Genomic DNA, 27,717 nt, shown 5'->3' on the forward strand with positions numbered 1-27,717 from the left:
TGCAATCTTGGAGGGAAATAATATCACAGAGACAAGATATTGAAGGTCATGATTGGAATTTATAAAAGTTTAGTAGAAGGTAGGGTTGGTAGAAGACATTGAAATATTTGTTCCAATGCTGGGTGCCAGAACAACCAATTGCTTATCTACATGGGGCAATCTGGGGCTGAGAGTTCAATGGAGCACTTTTGATCCCAGGCTTTAGGGCAGAAACCATTTCCTTAGCGTAAAAAAGATGTTGTACTGTATTTATTATGGAAGTTCCTATCTTACAATGTTCCATACATTACCTTGGATGCTCTTCTTTCCCTAGGGATGATCTCAAGTAGCACCCTAATGCCTTTACCTACTAAGTTAATGCAGTCTTTCAATATGTTATTTATTACCTTTCTTGTTCTGCTGGAATGGCAAAAAAGCACGCCCAAAAGTGAAATATAAGTGTCTCCCCCTTGCAGGTATTCTACATTTTTGATGAGGTGGGAATGAGTACTCACATGGGAACACTTCTAGGAAAGCTTTGCTCTACTTTGGATTATGATGAGATAGGAGGGTGTGATGATTCTTATTAGTAGACAGCAACCTGAGTAAATCAGTAAAGACTAGGTTTAGCTGTAACACAGACCCAAAATGACAGTGGTTCATCCAGAAAAATCTTTTCCTCAGTCACATAAAATTCTGGGGTTAAGCAATCTGTCTGGTATTGTGGCTCTTCTCCAAAGTCTTCCAAATCATCTTATTCACATCAGGGAACAGAATGGAGGAATGCAGGAAGAAAGGGAAAAGAGGTGATAAACGAAGGTTTCCCAAAACTGCTACACAATCCCAGTTATCTGCAGTTGGTCATAACCCAAGATACATGGACGAATCAGGTGGGGAAATATAATCATTACCCAAAGTGGACTTATGACCAAATAAAAATGTGGTATCTCTTGTATTACGGAAGGAGAGATGAAAATTGGGGTAACTATCTATTTTGGCTGTTAATTCAAGTACCAACCATGGACCCAGACTTCTTGAATACCAATACTGATGCAAAAGACCTGCTTGACTGGAATGAGATAAAATAGGTGCTTACAAATACATTTTCAGTGTTTGAGGATTTTTGGTCCTTCACGGCCCATTATTCACCGTATCTTGCTGCTGCTACTTAATATGTGAAAAATACTTCTTTTCCCACTATCAAGAGGCAGTGAGTCTTTTTATTACTAGGTATTGTTTTTTTTTTTTTTTTTTTAATTGCAATCTGTATTATTGCAATACCTAGTAATATTGTGGTCCCTCAGTGGCTCAAAAAGTTAATCACTTGACAACTAGCCAAAAGGTTGGTGGTTCAAATCCATGCAGAGTTGCCCCAGAAGACAGGCCTGGTGATCTGCTTCCGGAAGCTCACAGCTTTGAAAATCCTATGAAGCAGCTCTACTCTGCACACATGGAGTTGACATGAGATGGAATTTACTCAATGGCAACTAATAACAACAGTAATATTGCAAAGATATCTTGCCTTCACTGTTTCCTTTTTCTCCTCTCATTCCCACGCCACATCTAGTATATTCTATATTGTCCACCAGAGTGAACTTTCTGAAACACAGATTATCTAATTTTAAGTTAAAAACTTAATATAAAATATTTTTTTGGTACTGACAACTCTATTGTTTTGGTAGGTCTACATTTAACAGTAATCGCTGCATCATATAGATATTTTATTTTTGTAGTATAGTGTACGTGTTGGGTGCCATGTGTCATTTCCAGTATTACACATAAACGCATCACTGATCTAGTTGGTATCAACAAATTGATTGTAATGTGTTTATTTGAATATTTTATGAACACGAGTTACTGTGATACTAAGTAGAAAATAGTAATTAAATTGAAATACTTATTAATTTAATTGTAAGTGTTATTCTAGGTTAAAAATAACTATAGCCAGATTTTTAACTTTAAAATGCAGACGCAGCAATGAAGCAGAATCAAGTAGAGATCATTACTACAGCCAGAATGGTAGAGACTAAAAGTGACTGGAAATATGTTTATTGTGAATTTCATGATGAATGGCAATTGCAATTTTCTGTGACAGCAAAATAAACACTTATGTAAAAAAAAATTAGGTTAATAAAGTGGGTAATATTAAGAGACATTTTCAGCAAACACATAGTGATTTTGATAGTTTTCCTGCTGATAAGCAAAAAAGAATGGATATATTAGTTGCCTAAAATCATAATGTCCAACCAAAAAAATCTCAATAATTTTTAAACAAATACGAGTTTATAAATTTAGCCAGCTATAAAATGGCTTGGATTCTTACACAAAAGAGAAATTAAGTTTTAGTTGGAAACGTAACCAATTATTAGTTTAGGTATGAAAATTTTGTTAGGAAATCATGAGAAGACTAAAAATGTTATTTTATAAAAAGTGAAATATCTTCAGGTAAGCCACTAAACAATTGCTCATAGAACACAAGATCTTTCTAACAATATCAAAGATCAATTAATTCAAGATTAGAAGTTTCAAGTATTCTTCTTTAGCTTGAGATGAGTTGTATAAGAGGCACTTCTCAATTAATATTATGGGTACATTGTCTCAAGACTTCCCAATAAAAAAGAAATGTCCATTTGCAGACTTCAAAATCAGATTCATGGCATAAACTTGAATCTTTTTTTATGTGTCAAAGAAGAATTTCAACTAAGTGTGAAAAATCTGTTCCCATCATAACAGATGTTACTTCATCTACGTTATATAAAAAAATCTGGATTACTCAGAATTTGAAGGAAAATGCTTGTTTCCCTAATTGCTGTGCTGTACTGTATGAAAAATATAATGGATAAACTCATTTAGTATATATGTGCAAATGCTATGAATCATTGCCAGCTCTTCAAGAAACAGAAAACAATTAAATTATGTTCTTTGCCAATGTTCATTAGTTCAATGGTAGAAGATTTTTACAAAGATTTACTGTAATCTGAACTCAATGTTTTCTAAAAAAAAAAAAAAAAAAGATTTTTGCCAAGTATTTCATGATCAAAGACAAAAAATGACAATGATTTATGTTTTCCTCACCAGTACCACACACAGTATATGAACAAACTAAATCTGAAACTCTAAGGAAAGGAAAAGATCTTTTTGTTACCTACCTAAACAGGTAGGAACATTTGTTGAAATGAAAACTTTTCACAATGCAAGTTAATCAAAATGGATTTACGTATCTTTCTAGCACAAATCAATATACAGAATATTTTAACTATAATTAAGAGGATTTTGAAAATATGCTTGAAATGAAGACAGGAAATCTTAGTAAAATATAGCAACTATAAAAAAATAGTAAAATTCTAGAACTGTAAAATGCAATATTTGAAATCGAACATTTGGTAGCTGGGCTTAACAGCAGATTGGGATGACAGAAAAAAGGAGCAGCTGAACTTGAAAATAGAACAAATAAAGTTATCCAATTTGAAGAACAGAGAGGGAAAAACTGAAGATAAATGAACAGGGCCAGTGACCTGTGAAACAACATCAAAAGGTTTAACATATGTGTAACTGGAATCCCAGAACGACAGCAAAGAGCAGGGAAAAAACAACAGATGATATAATGGCCAAAATTTTCTGAAATTTGGTGGAAGTCCGAAGTGTGCAGATTTCAGGAGCTCAGAGAACTCTAAACAGGATTAATACAAAGAAAACCACACCAGGCACATCATACTCAAGCAGCTGAAAACCAAAAGTAATAAGAAAATCTTTAAAGCATCACAAGAAAAATGATGCATTACAGAGGAAAATCATTCAAATGATACTGACTCCTTACTATAAACTATGGAGATAAGAAGTCAGTGATCTGAAATCCTAAAAAAAATGTACAAAAACTGCCATCCCAGAATTCTAAAGACAGAAAATATCCTTCAAGAATAAAGCCACTTCATTAAAGAAAACTGAAAATTCATCCTTAAGAGACCTGCACTTCATGAAATGCCAAAGTAAGTTCTTTATGCTGAAGGGTAATCTTAACTGATGGAAATTCAGATCTTCAGGAAAAAAAAGCATGGGAAATTTTAAGTATATAGGTAAATATAAAGACCTGGTTTTGTTAACTGTTTAATTTCTTTAAAATATATTTTGTTGTTAATTGCTGGCAAGTCAATTCCAACACATAGTGACCCCATGTGTGCAGAGCAGAACTGCTCCATAGAGTTTTCAAGACTATCAATTTTCAGAAGCATATCACCAAGGCTGTATTCTGAGGCATCTTTGGGTGGATTTGAAGAGCCAATCTTTCGGCTAGCAGTCAAGTGCTTAGCTGTTTGCACCATCCTAAAACTCCTCAAAATACATAAGTTTATTTAAATTCTCAAGTAGAGGATTACTTATAATATGCAATGGAAAAAATGAATCAATACAATAGACAGAGCTGGTGGTTCTGACATGAATCAAGAGATCAAAAATGATTTCCCTTGTATGCCGTTTGGTGTTTTACATTTTTTTACATAATAGTATTTATAAAGTAGTCTTGTCAAAAATGTTTAATCTGAAATCCAATCAAGCCTCTAGACATAACCTCCAGTCCAGAGGAAATACAGAGGACAGAAAAACAAGCTAAGCACAACTTGAGAAACAATAGCATAAACACAGAATGTGCAACATTATACAGGTCAATTCTCCTGAGTCTTCAAAAAACTGTCACAAAAAAGATCGTAGGTTGTTCACCAAGAGATTTAATAAGCCATAACCATAGAAAATATATTAATTTAGTCTGTTTCTTGACTCTAAAAATAAAAGTCAGCTTTAAGACATTCTTTAAACAATTGAGGAAATTTGCAAATGGAGTACATATCATAGGACAATAATGTTAATTTTTTTTAGATGACAGTGGTTTAGTAGTTACATAGATTATCTTTAATCCTAGTTGTATGTTGATTTTTTAGAGATGAAGCATGATACCTAAACCATCCACTCAAAAAGCACAGCAAAAATGATATATGCAACATATATGTGTGTATACATATATATAAAACATATGTAATACACGCATCTCTGTGTGTGTGTACATGTAGAGAAAAAACAAAACAAAACCCGATGCTGTCGAGTCAATTCCAACTCATAGTGACCCTAAAGGACAGAGCAGAACGGCCCCACAGGGTTTCCAAGCAGGGCCTGGTGGATTCGAACTACCAACGTTTTTGGTTAGCAGCCATAGCTCCTGACCACCACGCCACCAGGGTTTCTACATATATAAAGAGAAATATTAAATATGACAAAATGTTAATAAATGTCTTGAATCTACATGGAAGACAAACAAGCATTTGCTGTGCTATTGTGCTACCTTTTCAGTAACTGTGTAAATTTAAAACTTTCAAAAACTTGGGGAAAACTTTTCCAAATCAACATTTATCTTTAAGCTAACCAATTGTTAATTTGTATTTTTTCTTGAATAGTAGGGAATATGGATGGTATGTATTAAAGAATTTATTATGGCAAAATTTCTTCAAATCACTAATTTTTCAAGAGTTATACTCTCAACATCTTTACATTCAACAAAGGCATAAAACTTTCTTTCCAGCATTAACCTTCAGATGGAAGTCTGAATTAAAAAAACTCTCATTTCAATATTCTACTGGATTTTGTTCAGAATGAGTTATCTGAAATTAAATAAGGGATGAGTGATGGTGCAAAATTTAAAAAAATACATTCATATGTCCTTCCTTCCACATAAATTCATAGTAATACTATTATCATAAAAATCACAGTAGCTAATTTTAGTAGAGGAGCCCTGGTTAAGCACTCAGCTACCAAACAAAATGTTGATGGTTCAAACCCACTGGCAGGTCTGTGGGGGAGAAGACCTGATAATCTGTTCCCGTAAAGATTACTGCCTAGGAAACCCTACTCTGTCATATGGGGTCACTAAGAGTTGGAATTGGCTCAACAGTACACAACAACAATATTTAGTAAGCAAATAGTATATAGCAGATGCCCTTCCAAGGTTTCTATTTTATGTTAACCAATTTTAATCCTTACCATGACATCATCAATTGTTGGAACAGTGACAACGAAAGGGAGAAGCTGTACCATGGCTCAAGGCTTTCTCATTCTAATTACATTAAGAATTTCTCACCACTATGAAATCTCTGATGGTGAGTAAGTTGATAGCAATGACTAAAGGCCTTCCCACATTCCTTACATCTGTACGGTTTCAGACCAGTGTGAGTTCTCTGATGTTGAGTAAGTCGAGCGCTACGAATAAAGGACTTACCACATTCTTTACATTCATAGGGTTTTTCACCAGTATGAATTCTCTTATGTTGAGAAAGACCTGATATAGAACTAAAGGCCTTTTTACATTCTTTACATATATAGGGTTTCAAACCAGTATGAATTGTCTGATGATAAGTGAGTTGAGAATTAAGTCTAAAGGTTTTTCCACATTCCTTACATTCATAGGGTTTCTCTCCGGCATGAATCGACTGATGTGTTTTAAGGTCTCCAACACGACTGAAGGCCTTCCCACATTGCTTACATTCATATGGTTTCGCATCAGTATGAATTATCTGATGTTGAATAAGGTATGAATAAAGTTTAAAAGTCTTCCCACATTCTTTACATTCATGAGGTTTCTCGCCAGTATGAATTCTCTGATGTTGTGTAAGTTGAGAGCCCCTGCAGAAGGCCTTCCCACATTCCTTACAATCATAGAGTTTCTCACTACTGTGAATCCTCTTATGCTTAAGAAGGCTTGAACCCCTACTAAAGGCTTTCCCACATTCCTTACATTCATGAGGTTTTTCACCAGTATGACTTCTCTGATGTTCAATAAGTAGATAGCTACGAACAAAGGCCTTTCCACATTGTTTGCAATTATACGGTTTCTCGCCAGTATGAATTTTCTTATGTTGAAAAAGACTTGAGCGATGACCAAAGGCCTTCCCACATTCCTTACATATATAGGGTTTCACACCATGATAAATTTTCAGATGTAGACACATATGTCGGTACAGTCTAAAAGTTTCTCCACATTCCTTACATTCATAGGGTTTCAAACCAACATGAATTTTCTGATGTTCAGTTAGGTGAGAATAACGTCTAAAGGTCTTCCCACATTGCTTACATTCATAGGGTTTCACACTGGTATGAATTATCTGATGTTGGATGAGCTGTGAATAAAATCTAAAGGCCTTCTCACATCCATTACACTCATAGGGTTTCAAATCAGTATGAATTTTCTGATGTCTAATAAGATGCTGGAGAACTCCAAAGGCCTTTCCACATTCCTTACATTCATAGGGTCTCACCCCAGAATGGTCTCTCAGATGTTTAGTAAGATGTGAATGTTTTCTAAAGGCTTTCTTACATTCCTTACATTCATATGATTTCTCTCTAGTGTGAATTCTCTGTTGTAGAGAAAGAGATATACGTTTTCTGAATGTCATTTGACTAAAATATCCCACTTTAGTTCTCTGTTGTCTCCCAAATTTAATTCTGCACTGTGGATCATTTCTGGAAAATAAACCTGTACACTTAAAGGCTTTACTTCTTTTCAGTGTCTCCTGATGGTATGAAATTACTTCATAACTGCTTTTTCCTGAAGATAACTTGTTGGTCTCATTTGTGAAATCAAAGTCTGAAAGAAAATGAGAAAACAAATGCTATTTTCCTATACTGGGAATGAGAAGGAGTAATCTTCTATAGTAAAAATAGTAATAAACTGGAAAGTATGTCCATTAGAAGTAAAAGGGTTAGAAAACTATGAAATACTACCGTGCAACTTAGAAAAGGGCTCAGAGTTATGACGTTCACATGAGAATGTAAAATTTGTGATTAGGCAAACAGAAGTCAGCTGTTCTCATATTTAGTAGTGGATGAGAATTACCAAGGAGTTCTTCCATATACTACCCTTCAGGCATCCACTCAAACTGCGTCAATCAGAATCTGTGGGAGTAGGCTCTGATCATCTGCATTTCTAACATTAACTACCAGATGGCTCTCTATATAATTTTTTTATCTAGAACAAATTCAAACACATAACCATAAATAAAAAAAGCCCTGTCTTATATATAATAATTCACTTCAAGCCCTTGTCATCTTTACTCCCTATATTCCACCACACTGCATCTTTTTAGCTACCCAAACATACCACGACTTTTACCATCTCTTTGGCCTTTTCACAGCTGGTCCACCTTTAAAGAATCTCCTCGTGTGGCTTCTTTAAATTACCGTCTTCAGGTACTGCGCATTACAAATCACTTCCCCAGAAAGGATGTCTTTGCTAAGTAAATCCATATCCTTTATTCTATATTCCAACACCTAATTCTTTGCCTTCATAATGCTTTTCTCAATTACATATTTATTAATTCTCAACTGTTTTACTACCTTTTTTTTAATTCTAAAACTTCAAGTATAAATGCAAACCCTTCCACTTGACACTAAAAAATAAGCCCCTACCATGTGGCAGGTATTAAATAATTAACTGTAGAATAAAATATGGAATTAATAGGTAATTTGGATGAAAATAAAGGTAAATGTTTCCAACAGGTCACAGGGGAAGGCAGCTGAGTAAAATTACTGTGTAATTTCCAAATATTATGTAATAGTTATTAACTATTTCTCCTTGACTCCAGTCTTTCACACCTTATTACAATTATAAATACTTTCTTCTATAATATTTTACACATGGAAAAAAAACTGCACATCTAAACTAGCTGAGGCAAAAACATAAACGGAAAAAGTTGAAACCATCTCCAAATGCCTGTTTCCTTAAAATCATACATGTCTTATTACTACAGTCACAACCATCGTTGGTTTTCTATTTCAATCAAGGTAAACATATGTATTTATTTACCTTCCTGGTTGTTTTTCTATCTCAGTCAAGGTAATCATATGTATTTACATATCTTCCTCAGTAGAGTTTTATTATTCACCCATCCTACAGATGCTCCATTTGTTTTATTTGGTCAATGTCTTTCTCAAATTCTCCCTTGTACTCCCTTACAAGAGGCCTGGTGGCGCAGCAGTTAACAAAAGTCGGCAGTTCAAATCCACCAACTGCTCCTTGGAAACCCCATGGGGCAGTTCTACTCTGTCCTTTAGGGTCGCTATGAGTCAGAATCAACTTAAAGCCAACCATTCTTGAGCTTCTCAGGAATGCATCTCAGTGATTTTTCATGAATTCTGTTAATATTAAGCAAATAAATCCAGAAATGTTGGAAGTAAATAGAGTAAATAACATGGGGAAAGGCCCTGAGAAACATAATGCCTTGGATTCTGCAACAAAGGATATTTGGGATGTAGGCTGCGTTGGCAATCCAGATTGTGGTGCAGCCTGAGGAAAATCTAATGTGCTAAATGGGTCAAACATGGGTTGAAGAAAAGTAGAATTCTTCTGTGAATAAGTACGGTATGTTTAACAAGTGAAATAATACAAATAATACTCTTTGAACCAATGCAATAAATGAGAAATAAGTAGCAATATCGGAAAACCAAAACACTTTCTATTTGTAAATAAAAAGCTCTTACTAAACGACTACCATTAGCTCAATGAGAAAATACAAATAGAAATTGCAGAATTTCTTGAAAACAAGGATACTGAAAATACTACGTATCAGAATCTACGACCTTCAACTGTAGTGTTCAGAGGCAACAAACAGGCTAAAACACTCATATTAAGTGAATAATGAAAGAATTACAATTAATGAATTAAGCATTCTACTAAAAAATTAAGAAAAGAACAACAAAGTAAACCGAAGGCAGAAAAGAGCAAATAAAATCAGAGTAAAACTGAAATAAAACTGCAATTAACACATACAAATCAGTGGCCTACCTAGTCAAGGAAAAAAAGATATGGACAAAAATCCAAACATATGACTGGAGGAAAAACTAAACAATAAAGAAACAGAGAATATTTAAAAAAAAAAAACAAAATCATACAACTATGCCAATAAATTAGTACATAAAATGGCTAAATTACTGGAAAATAAAGTTTATCAAAACTGATCCCATCTAGATTTACTAACTTGCTTCTAACAAACAGAGTATGGAAAGAGAAAAATAGTAACTTTACAGCAGAGGAAACTGACAGACACCACCTCAAGCAAGTTTTCAAGGTTAACATCCCCAGTGATAAAATGTTGACATCATGTACCCCTGATATGAGAATGGCACTTCCATGGTATTCTTCCCCAAAATCCATAACTTCAATCTAAACACGAGAAAACAAACACTCTACAAAATACCTTACCTCTTCAAAACTATTAAGGTCATAAACGACAAGGAAGAACTGAGAAACTGTCACATATAATAGTCCCTCCTTACCCGGGGGGATGGGGGGGATATGTTCCAGTGGATGCCTGAAACGCAGATAGTACCAAATCCTATATAGACTATGTTTTTTCCTATGCATACATACCTATGATAAAGTTTAATTTATAAATCAGGCATAGTAAGAGATGAGCAACAATAACTAATAATAAAATGGAACAATTATAACAATATACTGTAATAAAAACTATGTGAACATCATCTCTCTCTTTCTCAAAGTATGTTATTGTACTGTACTCACCCTTCTTCTTGTGACACGAGATGATACAATGCCTACGTGAAGAGATGAAGTGAGGTGAATGACGCAGGCATTGTGATGTAGCCTTAGGCTACTACTGACCTTCTGACATCAAGTCAGAAGGAGGATCATCTGCTTCGGGTGATTCTGGATCATCGAGCCATGATGATGTTGATGGCTGGGGATCCTTGATAGTTGAAGGTTTTTTTGCTGGAATCTTTTGGAAGAACACTGTAATCGGAAGTTGTTGTCTCTTTATTTTTAACTCATCAAAGTGTTGCTGCAGAGGTTGTAATCCTTCCGTGATCATACGGGTGACTTTAATGCTGCGTTCTATCCAAGGATCATATTCCATAATTTTGTCCTTTAATGTTTGTGCAATTTCAAACACTTCGGCAAATTTCAGTAATGTCCACATTGCTGGTTCTGCTTCACTTTCTTCATCTTCCTCTTCCTTGGTAGACAACTCAACAAGTTCTTCTAATTCCTCATTTGTTAACACTTCTTGATGGCCTTCAGTATGTTCTTCCACTTCATCAAGCACGTCAGCAAATCCTTCTCCACCAACTTGTTTGGCTGCGGGAATGATTTTCCTAACTTCTCCATCGATCCAAGGAAAGCCTTTAAAATCATTCACGACTTCACTCCATAAGTTCTTCCAGCAGGCCTTTACAATTTCCGGTTTTAATTCATCCATTGCAGCTTTAATGAAAGTTATAGCATCAGCAATAGTGAATGATTTCCAGCACTGCATTATGTCCAGATTAGGGTCTGCATCAACTGCTGACTGAATGTGATCAAATACCAGGCGAGTGTATGTGTCCTTGACAAACTGAATGATGCCCTGGTCAAGGGGCTGAAGCAATGAGGTTGTATTTGGAGGTAAAAATACAACCTCGATGTTTTCACTTTCATAGCAAACAGATTCAGGATGGCCTGGTGCATTGTCTATTATTAATAGGACTTTAAATTCCAACCCTTCCTCTCCCAAGTATTTTTTCACTTCTGGGATGAAGCATTGGTGGAACCATTCCATAAACGAGATGGCTGTCACCCATGCTTTCTGATTATGTTGCCAGAACACAGGCAGATAATTTTTATTTTTGTTTTTGAGAGCACGTGGGTTCTTTGCTCTGTACACTATGCCTGGCTTTATCATATGCCCTGCAGCATTGCCACATAGTACCAGAGTTAATCTGTCCTTCCATGTTTTATGCCCTGGTGCCTCCTTTGCACTTTTGTGAATGTAGGTGCTATTGGGCATCTTCTTCCATAAGAGCCCTGTTTCATCACAGTTAAAGACTTGCTTTGGATGGTACCCTTTCTCCTTAATCAACTTTTTCAACTCTGCCAGAAACGTGGTAGCAGTTTCTTCATCAGCAGACGCAGCCTCTCCAGTAATTTTTATATTTTTCAGTCCAAACCTATTCCTGAATCTGTGTAACCATCCCTTACTTGCAGTAAATGGCTTAGTATCACTTGTTTCATGGGATCCCTTGCTGAAGTCTTCATATAGGCTCAGTGCTTTCTGGCGCAACATGTTGCCATCAGTTGGAACACATTTTCTGTTCATGTCTTCCAACCACAAACTTAATGCCTTTTCCATCTTAATTAAGCACTTATCGCGCACTGTGGCCGTAATTTTTGCAGTTTGAGGTGCAACAGCAAAACTAGCACGAATTTCATTTTCCTTCTTCACAATTTCACGAATAGAAGATTCGTTCTTACCATAGATTTTAGCAACCTCAGCATACGATTTTTTTTCTTTCCTTATTAAATCGAGAACTTTCACTTTTTCACTTAAAGGAAGCACTTTACGGCTTCTCTTTGGTATATCCGAATTGCCAGCATCACTACTCTTGTGCTTTGGGACCATTATTAAGTAAAATAAAGGTTACTTGAACACAAGCACTGTGATATGAGAGTCAATATGATAACTGAGATGGCTACTAAGTGACTAATGGGCAGGTAGCGTATACAGCATAGATAATGTGATTCAAGTCCCAGGTGGGACAGAGCGGGATGGCATGACATTTCATCATGCTATTCAGAACGGGCACAATTTAAAACTAAGGAACTGTTTATTTCTGGAACTTTCCATTTAATATTTTTGCTCTGCAGCTGACTGCAAGTAACTGAAACCATGGAAAGTGAAACTGCAGGTAAGGGGGGACTACTGTACTGGAGGAAACCAAGGATACATGATGACTAAATGCAATGTGGTGCACTGGACTGGATCCTGGAATAGAAAAAAGACATTAGGGGAAAAATTGGTGAAATCCGAATAAAGTCTATAGGTCATAGTGTTGCACCAATGTTAATATGTTAGTTTTGATAAATGTCCCATTGTTATTTATGTAAGATGTTATCATTAGGGAAACGGTATACTGGTCCTCTTTGTACTATATTTGTAACTCCTCTATAAATATAAAATGATTTAAAAATAAAAAGAAAAAACAACAAAAGACTCCAGAAAAGACAAAGTCTAAACAGACCAAGTTCTATAGAACAGATAGCAGAAAAAATTTTATATAATAATTATTCCCACAAAAATACAGTCATCATTAGCTGCCCTGTTGGCTGGGTTCTGATCTCTCTATACTATTTCCCACTAATGTAAACCAAGAAGGCTTGAAGAAACAGCTAATTCCTAGGCCACGGCAGGGAAGATATAAGGTGAATCTAGGACCTCTTGTATTCAAAGAGATTTCAAAGAAAAATAGAGCCAATAACTTCTGCTTGTACCATTGAAATATTAAGAGAAACCAGATTTACCCATGTACCTTAAATAACTAGAAAACCAGACAAATATATAAAACAACAGCTTTCCAACATCAAACAACAGGGAGCGCGGAATGGTGATCCCCTGAAAGGGGGAAAACAAAGTGAGTCTTAAAAGTGCCACAGCTGACTGCCTGAAGAGTGTTTCTAGAGCAAAACACAGGAAGGGTGACTTAAAACAGAACCTAGCAGTGTCTCTGACTTTAGGAGACTGGAGTACACAGTTCAGGGAAGGCAAAGCACACAGAATTTGCAAGACAAAGTGGCAGAGAGAGGAGCAGCACAGAGAGAGAAAGCTTTAGAGATCTGTACAGGGATCCCCTGGAGACTTTGCCCAAGTACGGATCTTCACATATGTGTAAGGAAACTAATGAGGCCGTGGAAAGCACCACCACATAGAAGTAGGCAGCACAATATCCCCTAACGCAGCTAGTAGAGTCTCTGGAAAAGTACTGCATCAGTAGTGGGGCCAAATTTTGTTGTTGTTGTTAGTTGCTCTTGAGACGATTCTGACTCATGGCGAACCCACGTGTCAGAGTAGAACTGTGTTCCATAGGGTTTTCAAGGCTGTGACCTTCTGAAGCATATCACCAGGCCTGTCTTCCAGAGCACCTCTAGGTGGGTTCAAACCATCAACCTTCTGTCTAGTAGTTGAGCACTTAAGCATTTGTGCTACCTAAGGATCCTAGATTAAAAGCTGTTCTGGAATTACTCTGACAAAGCTTAATATCAAACCTTGACAGGATCAAATGAATTCCAAAGTATCTAACTGTATCCCAGAACAAAGGCCCCAATGAAAAAGAATATAAAATATTCAGCTTCCCAAAACAGCAAAGTTCACAATGTTTAGCATCCAATTAAAAATTACAGGCATGCAAAAAGGCAGGGAAATATGACCCATTACTATGAGAAAAATCAATCAAAAGAAACAGAAGAAGGCATGATACAGATAATACAATTCATAGACCAGGGTGTTAAAAGAGCTATTATAAATATACTCCATATGTTCAATAAGAAAGAATTATTTTTCTACTCATCTCTTACTTGACTGTAGTTTGTTCTGTTTTAGACTCTTCTACATACAAAAAGCTTCACAGGAAAAATATTCCCCAAATTCTTGCATGTTCAAACTGTTGTACTTATGCTTTAATGAGATTCCATCTAGACCTGAATCTTCCAATTTGTGGGATTTCTGTTTATTACTGATTCGGTTTCAATACTACCTGGGAGACTTTTCAGGTTTCTATTTTTTTCTTGAGTTGAGATTTTTGTAGACTAAAATTTTCTAATAATTTATTTCATCTGCTTTTCCAAGTTTTTTTGCATAATGTTTTAAAACTATCATCACATTTTCAAATCTTGATGGTTTATAACAAGGTCTTCTTTTTGTTTTATTTAGGTTTCTGGTGCCTTCTTTTTTTTTCTTGATTCGTCTTGAAAAACTTGTATCAATTTTATTCTTTTTTTGATATAACCAATTTGGAGCTGCATGTGTTTATTTCATTAATTTGTTTTTTCTTCTACTGTTTTCTTTCTTCCACTTTCTTTAAGTCTATCATGTTCTTCTTTTCCTAACTTAACAACTGGATGATCATCTTATTAATTTTCAGCCTTTCTTCTGGAAATAAAAGATCCATCAGGGAAGGAAGCTTGAAATCAGAATAGATAAGCAATAACAAACATAAAGGAGTGGTGAATTGGCCCCAAATTTCTACAGCCACTGTTTCCCTGGAAGAATGCGTTGATTCTGAGTACAACTAAAAGCAAAGGCACAGTGATAAACAAGAGGTAGCTTAGTATTACCAGACTGAAAACTATCACTGACCCAATTTAAACCCTAAATGTATTATAGTGATAAGCTTCCCATTCTGTAAGACTAAGAGAGGAAACCAAATACCTCTGGTAAGAAATACTGCTAACTGGAACCTCTTCAGTTCTTTTGTATATTGTACCCAGACACAATCACAATTACTAGTAATTTAAAGAAGCATTACCAGATGACAAATAACAAGAGAAAAAAAAAAAAGATACAGACCCACAGGTGTTCCAAAAAAAATGAAGATAGTATACAAGAATTATAAAATAACTATGATTAAAATGTTAAAGAAAACAGAAAAGGAGAAAGAAAGTAAATAAAATAATGAAGTTCACCAGATAACTGGAATTAAAAAAAAAGAATTTGAATTTCCAGAACTGAAAAGTCAATATCTGATATGAAAAAGCCAATGAATGCCTTTAAAAGCAGACTGGACAGCATAAATGAGATGGAATACAGGCCAATAGAAAATACTCAAAACTCAAGCATTGAGAAAAAAGTAGAGGGTAAAAGAAGTTAAACATACAAGAGATCTATAAGATATGCTCAAAAGATCTAACACAGATAATTGGAGTCACAGAAGAGAGGAGGGAATGAATTTCATTTCTGGGTAAAATCTATTAGGTCACTGCAAGCTAACAATCCCACTGCTATAACTAGGAAAATAGTATTTAAAAAAGATAATGGTCTTGACCCATTCTACCACTATAAAAATTTCAGAGACTCCTGTAGTAAAGAGAAAACCAGGACTCAAAGTGTACCTCTTCTGCATGTAGGAGGACCAGAAATCAAAATAAGGTATTTACAGACATTCTGAACATACACATAAAATCTGTTTTCTTTGACAATGTTTATGCAAAAAAAGTCCCAGGATTTAAACCTTTAGTCATTTAGAAAATGAAGCAATTATAGGAAGGAGCAAGGGGAGGTAGGAAGGTAACTGAAGGCAAGAGGAGATTCAGGTGCTGAATGGAGGCCTCAATTCCATCTAACAAACCTCAAACCAGTCCTTTGAGAACATGGAGCAATAATTTAGCTGGTATAAAATACACAGTGGAGAAAGCTGATATCCCAGATAGCAGATTCTACATCACTTGAGGCAGATATTCTTACCCAGTGAGATAAAGTTAGTATAATTCTCCAACATCACATCTCTGTACAAATTTCTCTGATCTGAGTTTAGGCATTCCCACTCCTCCTGAGAGAAGTCTATGGCAACATCACTGAAAGTCAATGGCATCTGAAATGACAAACCCATATATTAATTTGTACAAGTAAAGAAAGCTGTTTCAATATGAAATATTGAATTGCAGTAAGGGAAAATAAAAAACAAGCACGCTGACATTATAAGACAGTGACATACTAAACCAAAGCCAAACCTGTTGCCATTAAGTTGACTCCGACTCATAGTGACCCTAAAGGACAGAGGAGAACTGCCCCACAGGGTTTCCAAGGCTGTAAATCTTTACGGAAGCAGACTGCCACATCTCTCTCCCATGGAGCTGCTGGCGGATTCAAACCGCCGACCTTTTGGTTAGCAGCTGAGCACTTTCACCAATGCATCACCAGAACTCCTGTGACATGATTACAGTAAATAAATTAATATTTGTGAAGTAGAGTGCCTACTTAATCTTGAAGAATCCCATTGGACCACATAAATTTTCCTTAGCAATGTGGGAAAACTTAAATATCCAAATGCACAAAAAGAAAGTAATCAGAATTCCTCAATTAAATGAAGTAATACAACCACATAATCTTCTACATCCCTAAATCACAGACTTAATAAATGCAAGTTTTTACATCTTCTGTTGTCTTCAAGGTGTAAGTAAAAAGAATTGATAAATTTCTTTTTTCCAAATGTATGATAAAATCTTCCAGCCATGACAGAGTAACAAGGATTAGATTTACTTTCCCGCATGAAATAAGCAAAAACCTGGACAAGATATATGAAACAATGTTTTTCAAGACAGAACAATGGGCAAAAAACCAAAGAACTGTTATCCCTGAGAGATAAGTAACAAATGTGGTCAGCCCTACAATTGTCCTAGTCTACTGCCAGAAAAGAGTTTCAAAGCTATGGTGCAGGGAGAGGGAACCCAGGCAAAGCCCAGAGGAATCTCTGAATTGAGGAGAAGTTTGGAGTTTGGGTAGACCAAGGCCAATACAAGAAAAGAGGAAAACACACAGAGAGAGGACTCTGGATATTCCCAAGAATGCCCCACTAAAAGTGCAGAATATTGACCACACACAAGTAAGGGAACAACCTGAGGTTAGGGAAAGAGTGATCTGAAATGATTAGAGGGAAGAGTAGCTGACATTCTTGCAGGGATAGGAATACTGCCTATTCTGACCACTCTAAGAAAATAATCTTATCTTAGTCATGCAGAACAAATGTTCCCGGACTATATGATGCTCTGGTCTTGCTGAACAAATATTAAAAGCAAGCTATAAATGATCAAATTATTCTTCGGTCACTTAATTACATCCCAAAACAAAGCTCAAGAATATTTACAGGCATACAAAATATCCAGCAACCAACAGAAAAATTCAAAATGTCTTCCATCCAATAAAAAATTATCAAGCATGAAAAGAAACCAGAAAATATGCCCCATAATGAGGAGAAAAAACAATCAAAACTCACCCAGAACTGACAGATGTCAGAATTAGCAGACAAAAACACTAAACAGTTATAACTGTATGCCATATGTTCAAAAAGCAAGGGGAAAGACTGAAAGTGTTAGGTAGAAATACAAAAAATATAAAAAGACACAAGATGATAGCCATAATTTCTGAGATAAAAAGTACACTGGGATGAGTTTAAGGGGGGATTACAGATTACAGAAGAAAACACTCATATTTAAAAGACACATTAATAGGTATTAAGGATACTGAAACACAGAGAAAGGACTTCGAAAAATTGACAAGAATATTATTTATCTGTGAGAAAACTTCAAGCAACCCACTATAAATGCAACTGAAATTCCTGAAGGGGGAGAAAAATATTTGAGGAAATAATGGTCAAAAATTGTGCAAATTTGATAAAAACTATAAGCCCAGAGTCAAAAAGTTCAATGAACCCAAACCACAAAAAACATGAAGGAGCTATACCAACTCACATCACAATTAAATTGCTCAAAACCAGTGATAAAAAGAAAATCTGAAAAGCACCCTGAGAAAAAAGACACATTATGTATAGAGGAACAAAGGGAGAAAAATAGCAACCTAGAATTCTATACCCAGAAAAACTATCCTTCAAAAAACCAAATGATACAAAACCAAAAACTAAAAAGATCATGGAAGAAAAAATAGGGTCAACACTAGAGGCCCTAATATATGGCATAAACAGCATATAAACCATAACTAACAATACACAAACACTAGAAGATAAGCTAGATGTAAATGAGATACCCTAAAAATTAAAGACTTATGCTCATCAAAAGACTTCATCAAAAAAAGTAAGAGAACCTACAGACCAGGAAAAATTTTTTGGCTATGACATATCTGACAAAGGTCTTATCTCTAAAATCTATAGGAAAATTCAACACCTCTACAATAAAAAGACATGTAATCCAATTAAAAATGTGAAAAGGATATAAACAGACACTTCACCAAAGAAGACATTCAGGTGGCTAACAGACACATGAGGAAATGCTCATGATCACTACCCATGTGAGAAATGCAAATTGAAACTATAATGAGATACCATCTTACCCCAACATAACTGGCACAAATCAAAAATAATAGAAAATAACAAATGCTGGAGAGGTCGCAAAGAGATTGAAACTCTTACGCACCACTGGTGGGAATGCAAAATGGTATAACCATTTTGCAAAACAATACGGTGCCTCCTTAAAAAGCTAGAAAGAAATACCATAGGGTCCCCCATACATATGTGTGGGGTAAAGGACCTAGTTTTATCCTAAGTGAAGGTGGCCTTTGTCCTTGGCTCCCTTAGAGTAACTGGGGTGCCTGGTCTGAGGCTTCCTGACCACACCTGTGGATTTGTTCTAGCAAATGGGTGCTGGCCAGACCAGAAAACACTCATCTGGGAGGCCAATATTAGGAGGCTATTTGCCTATCATGCAGGACTGGCCAATAAAAGCCCAGAACACTCACGCTCAGAGAGCTTCCTGGTCAGCAAAGGTAGGGTGATGTAACTTCTCTGAGACATGGCAGCTTCCCAGACCTTGCCTGTGCTTCTTGTCCTTATGGGGATCATGATTTATATCCTTAATCGGCCCAACAACACTGGGTTACTGGGACTATAATAAAACTGGTAGTCATAAGTATAACATTCTCTGTGAGTTCTGTGAGTCATTCCAGTAAATTAAGGAACCAAGGACAGTGTCCTCTTAATTTGTAAGGTCTGATCTAGCCCAGGTGGCTAGGAACAGAAAGACAGTGTCCTGTGGATAGTTGGTGTCAGAATGATGAAGAAGTAGGAAAGTGAGCACCATAGTCATCTAGTGCTGCTGTAACAGAAATACCACAAGTGGGCGGCTTTAACAAACAAATTTATTTTCTCACAGTTTAAAAGGCTGGAAGTCCAAATTCAGGGTGCCGGCTCTATAGGAAGGCTTTCTCTCTCTCTCTGTTGGCTTTGTGGGGAAGGTCCTTGTCTCTTTTCAGCTTATTTCTTGGTTCTTCGGAGATCTCAAAAAATCTATCTCCCCCTCTCTCTGCTTTTTTACTGCTTGCTTAATCCACTCTTTTGTATCTCAAAACAGACTGACTTAAAACACACCCTACACTAATACTGCCTCATTAACATAACAAAGAAAACCATATTACATATGGCATTATAACCACAGGCATAGTAGGATTTACAACACATACTTTTGGGGGGCATAATTCAATCCATAACAGTGGGGATATGACTGATCTCCGCCTGCTGGCAACTGGCTTTACGCTGATTCTTGTCCATGAAGCTACTGTCATGTCAAAATTTATTAAACTATATATTTTATATATGTGCAGTTTATTGTGGGTTAATTATATCTCAATAAAGGTACCTTAAAAAGACAAAATTTATACACTTAATTATTAGTCAATTAAATCTCAAAAACACTGAAAAAAAATCACCATGTTTGAAAATACAATTTGTATAAAATTAAGTAATTTAATCAAGATGCAAATTCATGATATGTCATATTATGTCATAAGCATTTTCCCTTATTCTGACAAGTTAATGTTTTTATTTAGTCAGTCTAGATATAAATTTGTTCCTTCTTAAAATACTGTTAATATTAATATATAATGTATTTTTTATATGATATGTAATACACAATATCATCAAGGTAGAAGAAACACTGGTGGCATAGTGATTAAGAGCTACAGCTGCTAAGCAAAAGGTCGGCAGTTTGAATCTACCCAGTGCTCCTTGGAAACCGTATGGGGCAGTTCTACTCTGTCCTATACAGTCGCTATGAGCCTAATCAACTCGATGGTGATGTTTGTTTTTTTTTTTCATCAAGGTAGTTAGGTTAGACAAAAATTTTAACCTCTTCCCTGTAGCTCAGTCTCATCCATGACATGTAGCTCTAGATGATCTTCTTTTCCACAATCACTTACTAAACTCTTGGTCCACGGTGGCTCAGGGGCAAAATTTTTGCCTGCCATGCAGGAGATCTGGGTTCGATTCCCAGCCAATGCACTTCATGGGACACCACCACTCATCTGTTGGTGGAGGCTTGTGTGTTGCTGTGAGGCTGAACAGGTTTCAGTGGAGCTTCAAGGCTAAGACAGGCCAGGAAGAAAAGTACGGCAACCTACTTCCAAAAATTAGCCAACAAAACCTTAGAGATCACAACGGTCTGACCCCATTGTGCGTGGGGTTACCATGAGTCGGAGGTCAACTTGACAGCAGCTCAAAAACATCTAACAACATCAACAATGTAGGATTACAGCGGCAGTGATGCCTCAGTGTAGAATTCTCTTCCATGCAGGAGATCCAGGTTTGATGCCCAGCACCTCCTGCACAGCCACCACCTAACTGTCAGCAGACGCTTGCACACTATGGATGGACTAGGGAGAAAAGCCTGGTGATCTACTTCAAAAAATCAGTCAGTGAAAACCCTATGGATCACAATAGTCTGATCCACAACCGATCAGGGGGATGGTGCAGGACCAGGCATTTCATTCCTCTGTGCGCGGGGTTACCATGAGTCGGGGGCTTATTTACCAGCAGCCAACAACAATGTAGGATAATCAGAACAACAGTGATTCACTCAAGACCAGCAAAACCTTCTCAACTACAAAATGGACCTCGGTCCCTTATTCATTTCTCAGTGATTCCTTAGCCAGATCCTTGATCTCTCTCCAGGCAGGCACTGATTCCATCTCTCCCCAAACCTAAAAGTTTTTCAAACCAGGAGATCTCATCTCACGCTGAGACTAACACCATTCATAATCAAATCTCACCTTATCTACCTGGAAAACGTAGGTTTATGGAGAAAGTTTCCCCTCCTGTGCTCAAATCGGGGCGTTATTTCTCTATTACAAAATCATGAACCTGGCAAGGGAAGCTCAAATATTTCCTTCAAGGTACTTCACTCTGTTACTGCTCCAGTGCTGCACTGAGACTGAGCACAATGAAGACGAATGAGTTAACTTGATGAATAAGTAAAAATCAGTTTGAGAAAACTGATGGACAAATGAGGACAGCATCCTTCAGTGTAATGGGTGGAACTGTAAAGTAGGTTCAGGGATATGGCTTTCTTCAGTAGATTTCAGAATAAACCATTTAAGCATTACATGAACTAAAAATCATAGTATTTCAGGAAAAAGAGAGACATCAACTTACCTGTGCCATGATTTTAGAGCTGCTAGTCCTCCTCAGGATTCCTCTACTACAAAAAAAGAGTTCAGAGAAGTCAGAGGTGGGGAAGAAAAAGAAGACTTAAGACACGGTGTACTTCTGAACTCCAAATAATTTAAGTTTAAACATAACCTTTTTTTTTTTTTCCTTCTCTATTCCTGTTTCCCACTACTCCTAAATACCCCTCACCCTCAAACACAAAAACACGTGAGGGGATGTGAGACATCCAAACAAATCCAAGCCCTTCTCTACACCTAGGGAAACAAGCTGCACAAGGATGGGTATAGAGTGGAGGCACTCCTGCACTGAAGCCAGATCAAAGCATCCCACTCTGACCCATTTCTCCTTCAGATGATGCTGAGACTGGGTTTGTTAAGTCATACCCTGAGTAGATCTTCCTTCCTCCAGGCCTACCTTCCAGGGTTCAGACCAATTGAAAAAACTCGTTGCCATCAAGCCGATTCCAACTCATAGTGACCCTACAAGACAGAGCAGAACTGCCCCACTGGGTTTCCAAGAAGCAGCTGGTGGATTCAAACTGCCGACCTTTTGGTTAGCAATTGAGCTCTGAACCACTGTGCCACCAGGGCTCCTATGTGGAGAACAAGCTACATGATATAAACTGTAACAACCTTCATGGCCTGGAGATGGGCCTGAACTCCGCCAGATAAAAGGCAGAGAACAGGAAAGACAAACTCGGCAACCACTGCAAAACTGCCCTCCCATGTGACGGCTTTCCTCCCAGCCAGAACTCCCATTATCCTCTGGGCTAACCAATCTGGATTTCCCTAGCGAGATTCACTATGCTTTCTGGCATGAAGTCATTGTCTCTCCTCCCTACCCTGTACCCAGTGTGTGCTCACTGAAGTCATACATCAACAAATAGGTTTTTGCAATCTTCTCGGTGATGGGTGCTCAATTCATCAAATGGGGGAAATAAAAGCTCAGAGAATTAAAGGCATTTTCCCATATTCACAAGTAGTAAGTGGATGTGATATGTTCTGAATCCACATTTCTATCATTATAAATCCAGTTGTTTCTTTTTTTTAACTATTGCCTCTGAAACCCAGGTTATCCTGTTACCTTGTATGAAACCTGAACATAGGTAATTAACTAAAAGGTTAATCACCCATCAAAAGATATATAACTTTACTAAAGAGATGTTTGTAAGCAATAAGGTACTACCATTTTATAGATAGTCAGTCAATTGCCAGGTTTAAAAGGTTCATGATGTACCACAGGTTAGTAAGGTTTTAGAAAAAAAGTATTCTCATGGTTTCCTGTGGATTTGTGAAAACCTAGAATAACTGAGATATGTAAGTAGAATTCTGTGTAAGCAGAATTTAATTATGAAATGCCATGTCTGAGACTCCATCCAAAGGAAATAATTATAAACCATGTCCAAAGATGTAGAAAGGAATGTGACTGACACTGGTTAAAATGAAAAGGGAAAAATAAAAAAAAGCTGGAGGGAACCTAAAGGTACTGTGGTAACATGAGTTGCCTTGGTTCTTTGGAAAAATAGCTTGAAGATTTTTTCCCTAAGCCCTGAGGAATTACCTTTCTCCCATTTTCTACCCCAGTAGGTTTGTTACTTTTGTCAAGTTTGACTGACATTTCCTGGGTAAGCTATAAACAATTTGATGGTTTGATACTTTTTGACTGGCCCTGTGCTGCAGCCCACCCTGTGATTGGTCTATTTTACAAACCGTGCAGGGATTGGTCAATAGACTATGCAAATGAAGTGACTATTTTCCACTGACGAGATTGGTCAGTTTGTGGCCCTGCTGGGAGGGCCATCCCTTGAAAGCAACAAGGAAATTGCTTATAATATGCAGCCAACCCCACAGAATTTTCAGAAAGAAGAAAGCAGAAAGGAGAAAAGGCAAGAAACAAGAAGACAGAAAAGAAGCAGAGAGAGAGGAGGCAAGGAACCTCCTAAAAGAGCTGTACCAGAGGTCAAGGGCTGTAATACTGAAGACAGCGAGAGGTCTGGAAGGGGCCCTGCGGCAGAGTCAGTGATGACGGCAGAAACCTGCTGCTAGGAATGCAGCTAAGAGAGCTGAACAAAGCTGGCTATGATGTGGGTCATTTAGCAGTAGAGAGGCCAACCACAGGGAGGCGGAAGGCTGAGAGGCCTGCATGGCCAAGAAGAGGCCTGTCCTGAGAGGGCTAAGAAGAGCCTGCACTTGAAGAGGAATGGCGCTGCATTCATCATCAAAAAGAACATTTCAAGACCTATCCTGAAGTACAATGCTGTCAGTGATAGGATAATATCCAGATGCCTACAAGGAAGACCAGTTAATACGAGTATTATTCAAATTTACTCACCAACCACTAAGGCCAAAGATGAAGAAATGAAGATTTTTACCAACTTCTGCAGTCTGAAATTGATGAAACATGCAATCAGGATGCACTGATAATTACTGGTGATTGGAATGCAAAAGTTGGAAACCAAGAAGGATTGGTAGTTGGAAAATATGGCCTTGGAAATAGAAACGATGCCAGAGATTGCATGACAGAATTTTGCAACTTACGAAAAAAGATCAGACTTACTGGCCTGACAGAAAATGGAGAAACCCTGAGAGTATGAGCCCTGGACACCCTTTTAACACTGTACTGAAGTCACTCCTGAGGTTCACCCTTCAGCCAAAGATTAGAAGAGACCATAAGACAAAACAAGACTAAATGGATACACCAATCCAGGGGGAAGGACTAGAAGGCAGGTGGGGACAGGAAAGCTGGTAATGGGGAACCCAAGGTCAAGAAGGGGAGAGTGGTGACATGTCGTGGGGTTGGCAACCAATGTCACAAAACAATGTGTATTAATTGTTTAATGAGAAATTAATTTACTCTGTAAACCTTTAGGACAATTAAAACAAACAAACATAAATAGCTAACAGTAGGCAACCTGTTAAATAAATTATAGAGAGAAGTGCTCCAGTGTGCTGGAAGGGGGATACCTCTACATGGTCCCACAATTCAAAGACACATCACTATGATGCAAGGCATTTCAGGGGACAGAAAGGAAATGTTCTCATGTCTTTAACAATGAAGTGCATTTTATGAATAAAGAGGGCACACAAACTCACCTGGACTTTTAACTTTTAGATGGGTAACAAGTCTTTCCTCTCAGGATACTTTTTTTTTTAGAGACTGGCAGCACTAGGAAAAGAGAAGGGAATCATAAGACATCAGGATTTTTTTAGACAGCAGAGTGAGAAAACACCCTCCATGGCCACACTTGCTCAGTCATCACACAAAACCAGATGGAAATAGGAAGGAGAGTGGAACAAGTGAAACAGTGTTGACCTTTGTAGTATGGGAGAGAGAGGGGCCAGGGTCACTGATGTCTACAGTGGAATCTGTCTCTAATTCATCGCAGCTTCCTGGGACCAGAGCTCTGGAAACGCTGTGGTTATGAAACATGTAGATGCCCCCGGCCCCCGGCTCCCAGCTTCCAAAGGGAACCTACCCGAAGGTAATCCTACTCCTGAGGCCTCCTCATCATGTCTTCCCAGAAGCCTGCCTTGGAGCTGCATCCAACTTCAAAAATCTCATGCCAAGATCAAGCCTGCGTCTTCTGGCTCAGATCCTACATTCTAGGGTTCAGAATATGACTTTCCTCTTGGGGATTTATAATCAGCAGCAGACCTCAAAGGGCTGTGAGGGAAGGAAAAAAAAAAAAAAACAAATTCCGACTCATAGTGGCCCTACAGGACAGAGGAGAACTGCTCCACAGGGTTTCTAAGAAATGGCTGGTGGATTCCAACTGCGGACCTTTGGGTTAGCAGCCGAACGCTGAACCACTGTACAACCAGGGCTACAGTTTGCACATTAGAGTTTTATATGAATGGCATCAGTATACTATGTACTGTTTTCTTTGTCTGGCTTTTTTTCACTCAGCATAACTATTTTGAGATTCAAGACAACTGCATTTTGGTTAGCAGCCAAATGCTTGTTGAATAGGAAAATTAATAACAGACTTCCTACTTGGATTTTAGAGTTTTCTCATCTAGGAAACCAAATATTAACCATAAAAAAACCTAACCCAAACTGCAAAAGCCCGCCAGAAACTGTTCTATAGCAATGTAAATTTGTCTTATCCTATTAGAAAAGCACAGTTGTCAAACCATTACCTCCTGATTTAAATCTCAAAAAGCCTCATGGCTGCAGGTGGATGGAGGGCCAAGTTATCAGCAGCCTGGCCAGAAGTAAACTGGTAACAGTTCATCTCAGCGAACGGGAAAAAATCCATTGCCATCGAGTGGATTCCGACTTCTAATGACCCTGTAAGACAGAGTAGAACTGCCCCATAGGGTTTCCAAGAAGCAGCTGGTGGATTCAAACTGACCAACTTTTAGTTAGCAGCCTTATGTCTTAACCACTGTGCCACCAGGACTCCTAGCAAAAAGGAAAGCCAGGCTTCAATCAATCACGTTAATTAGCCAGTGGTTGATTGTGTATAATTTCCCGCCCCCGCCCCCCGCCCCGTCTTCTCTTTATAAGCCCCATTGTTCCCAGTCATGTGCTTTTTCTGGAATCAAAATGGCCTCCCTATAATGCATATGGAGCCCAGGCGGCACAGTGGTTAGGAGCTTAGGCTGCTAACCAAAAGTTGGGCAGTCCCAATCCACCAGCCGCTTTGTGGAAATCCTATGGGTCGGTTCTATTTTGTCCTACAAGATCACTATGAGTCAGAATCCACTGGACTGCAACGGGTATTTTGTAATGCATACAGGAGTCCTGGTGGTGCTGTGGTTAAGGGCTTGCCTGCTAACCGAAAGGTTGGCAGTTTAAACCCATTAGCTGCTCCCTGGGAGAAAGATGTGGCAGTCGGCTTCCCTAAAGATTTCGGCCTTGGAAACCCGTTGGGGCAGTTCGATACTCGTCCTATAGGGTCGCTATGAGTCGGAATCCACTCCAAGGCAATGGGTTTGGCATTTTAATAATGCATATAGAATAACTGCTCTGAATAAACCTCATGCTCAAATTCCAGTGAGTTTTGTGTGTTTTCAACACACTCCACACAACCAAACATCGTCTCTACCCTAAGCCACACGCCTCCGCCCAATCCTCCCTCCCCCAGCCAATTAGACAAAATCACGCTCCAGTCACTGACGCACAAACGCACACACCGTCATGGAGACACATCCTGACACACCGACACACAGACCAACACACACGCGCACACACTAACCGCCTCTCACAGCCACACAAACACTTCGGTGTCACACGCCCGGTCCGAGTCCCGGGCTTACTCACCTCCAGCGCCTCCCTCACTCTCACCCCTGACGTCGGTTCCCGCCCAGCTCCAGTGAGGGACTGTGGAAGCCTCCACTCATTTTTCTTTTTGGCAGCGACCTACTTACCAGACAGGCTCCACGGTCTCTCCAAAGGAAGGGAACCCACAAGTCGAAGGTGATTCGAGCCCGGTGGCTTCTGGGAAATGTAGTCCATCCGGAATATTCGTGGCCTCTGGGAGCCCCCTATTCAGATCGCTGGGGGCACTGACGCCCCGCCCTTCACGGAGACGCCCTGGGATACTTCAAAGAGCTGTAGCTTTCCTTCGGGGTGCGCAGGCCGTACAGGAACGGAGTTGGATGGCGGGACCTTTGGGTTAGGAAAATCTCTGGTTGTCCTGGAGCATTGGTGGCACAGAGGTTAAGAGCTATGAGTGCTAACCAAAAGGTCAGAAGTTCAAATCTACCAGCTGTCCTTTGGAAACCCTGTGGAGCAGTTCTGCCGTGTCCTATAGGATCACTAGGA

General features: G+C 38.1%; 1 protein-coding gene across 2 annotated transcripts; it reads right to left on the reverse strand.

The window, feature by feature from the left end:
- Positions 1–1,267: 1,267 nt before the first annotated feature.
- Positions 1,268–27,567, reverse strand: ZNF404 (zinc finger protein 404). Of its 2 annotated transcripts, XM_064293768.1 has the most exons (8): positions 27,214–27,565; positions 25,424–25,611; positions 25,041–25,113; positions 21,934–21,979; positions 16,245–16,371; positions 12,736–12,773; positions 10,538–12,398; positions 7,494–7,603 (listed from the first exon to the last, which is right to left on the reverse strand). In XM_064293768.1, exons 4-7 carry the CDS (start codon positions 21,940–21,942, stop codon positions 10,629–10,631), a joined length of 1,944 nt encoding a protein of 647 aa, XP_064149838.1. In that variant the 5' UTR covers positions 21,943–21,979; positions 25,041–25,113; positions 25,424–25,611; positions 27,214–27,565; the 3' UTR covers positions 7,494–7,603; positions 10,538–10,628. The 2 variants fall into 2 exon arrangements, with proteins under 2 accessions (XP_064149839.1, XP_064149838.1); XM_064293769.1 differs by lacking the exons at positions 10,538–12,398; positions 12,736–12,773 and having other exon boundaries at positions 1,268–7,603; positions 27,214–27,567.
- Between the last annotated feature and the right edge of the window lie 150 nt (positions 27,568–27,717).

Source organism: Loxodonta africana, chromosome 11, assembly GCF_030014295.1.
Source record: "Loxodonta africana isolate mLoxAfr1 chromosome 11, mLoxAfr1.hap2, whole genome shotgun sequence".
Lineage (NCBI taxonomy): Eukaryota > Metazoa > Chordata > Mammalia > Proboscidea > Elephantidae > Loxodonta > Loxodonta africana.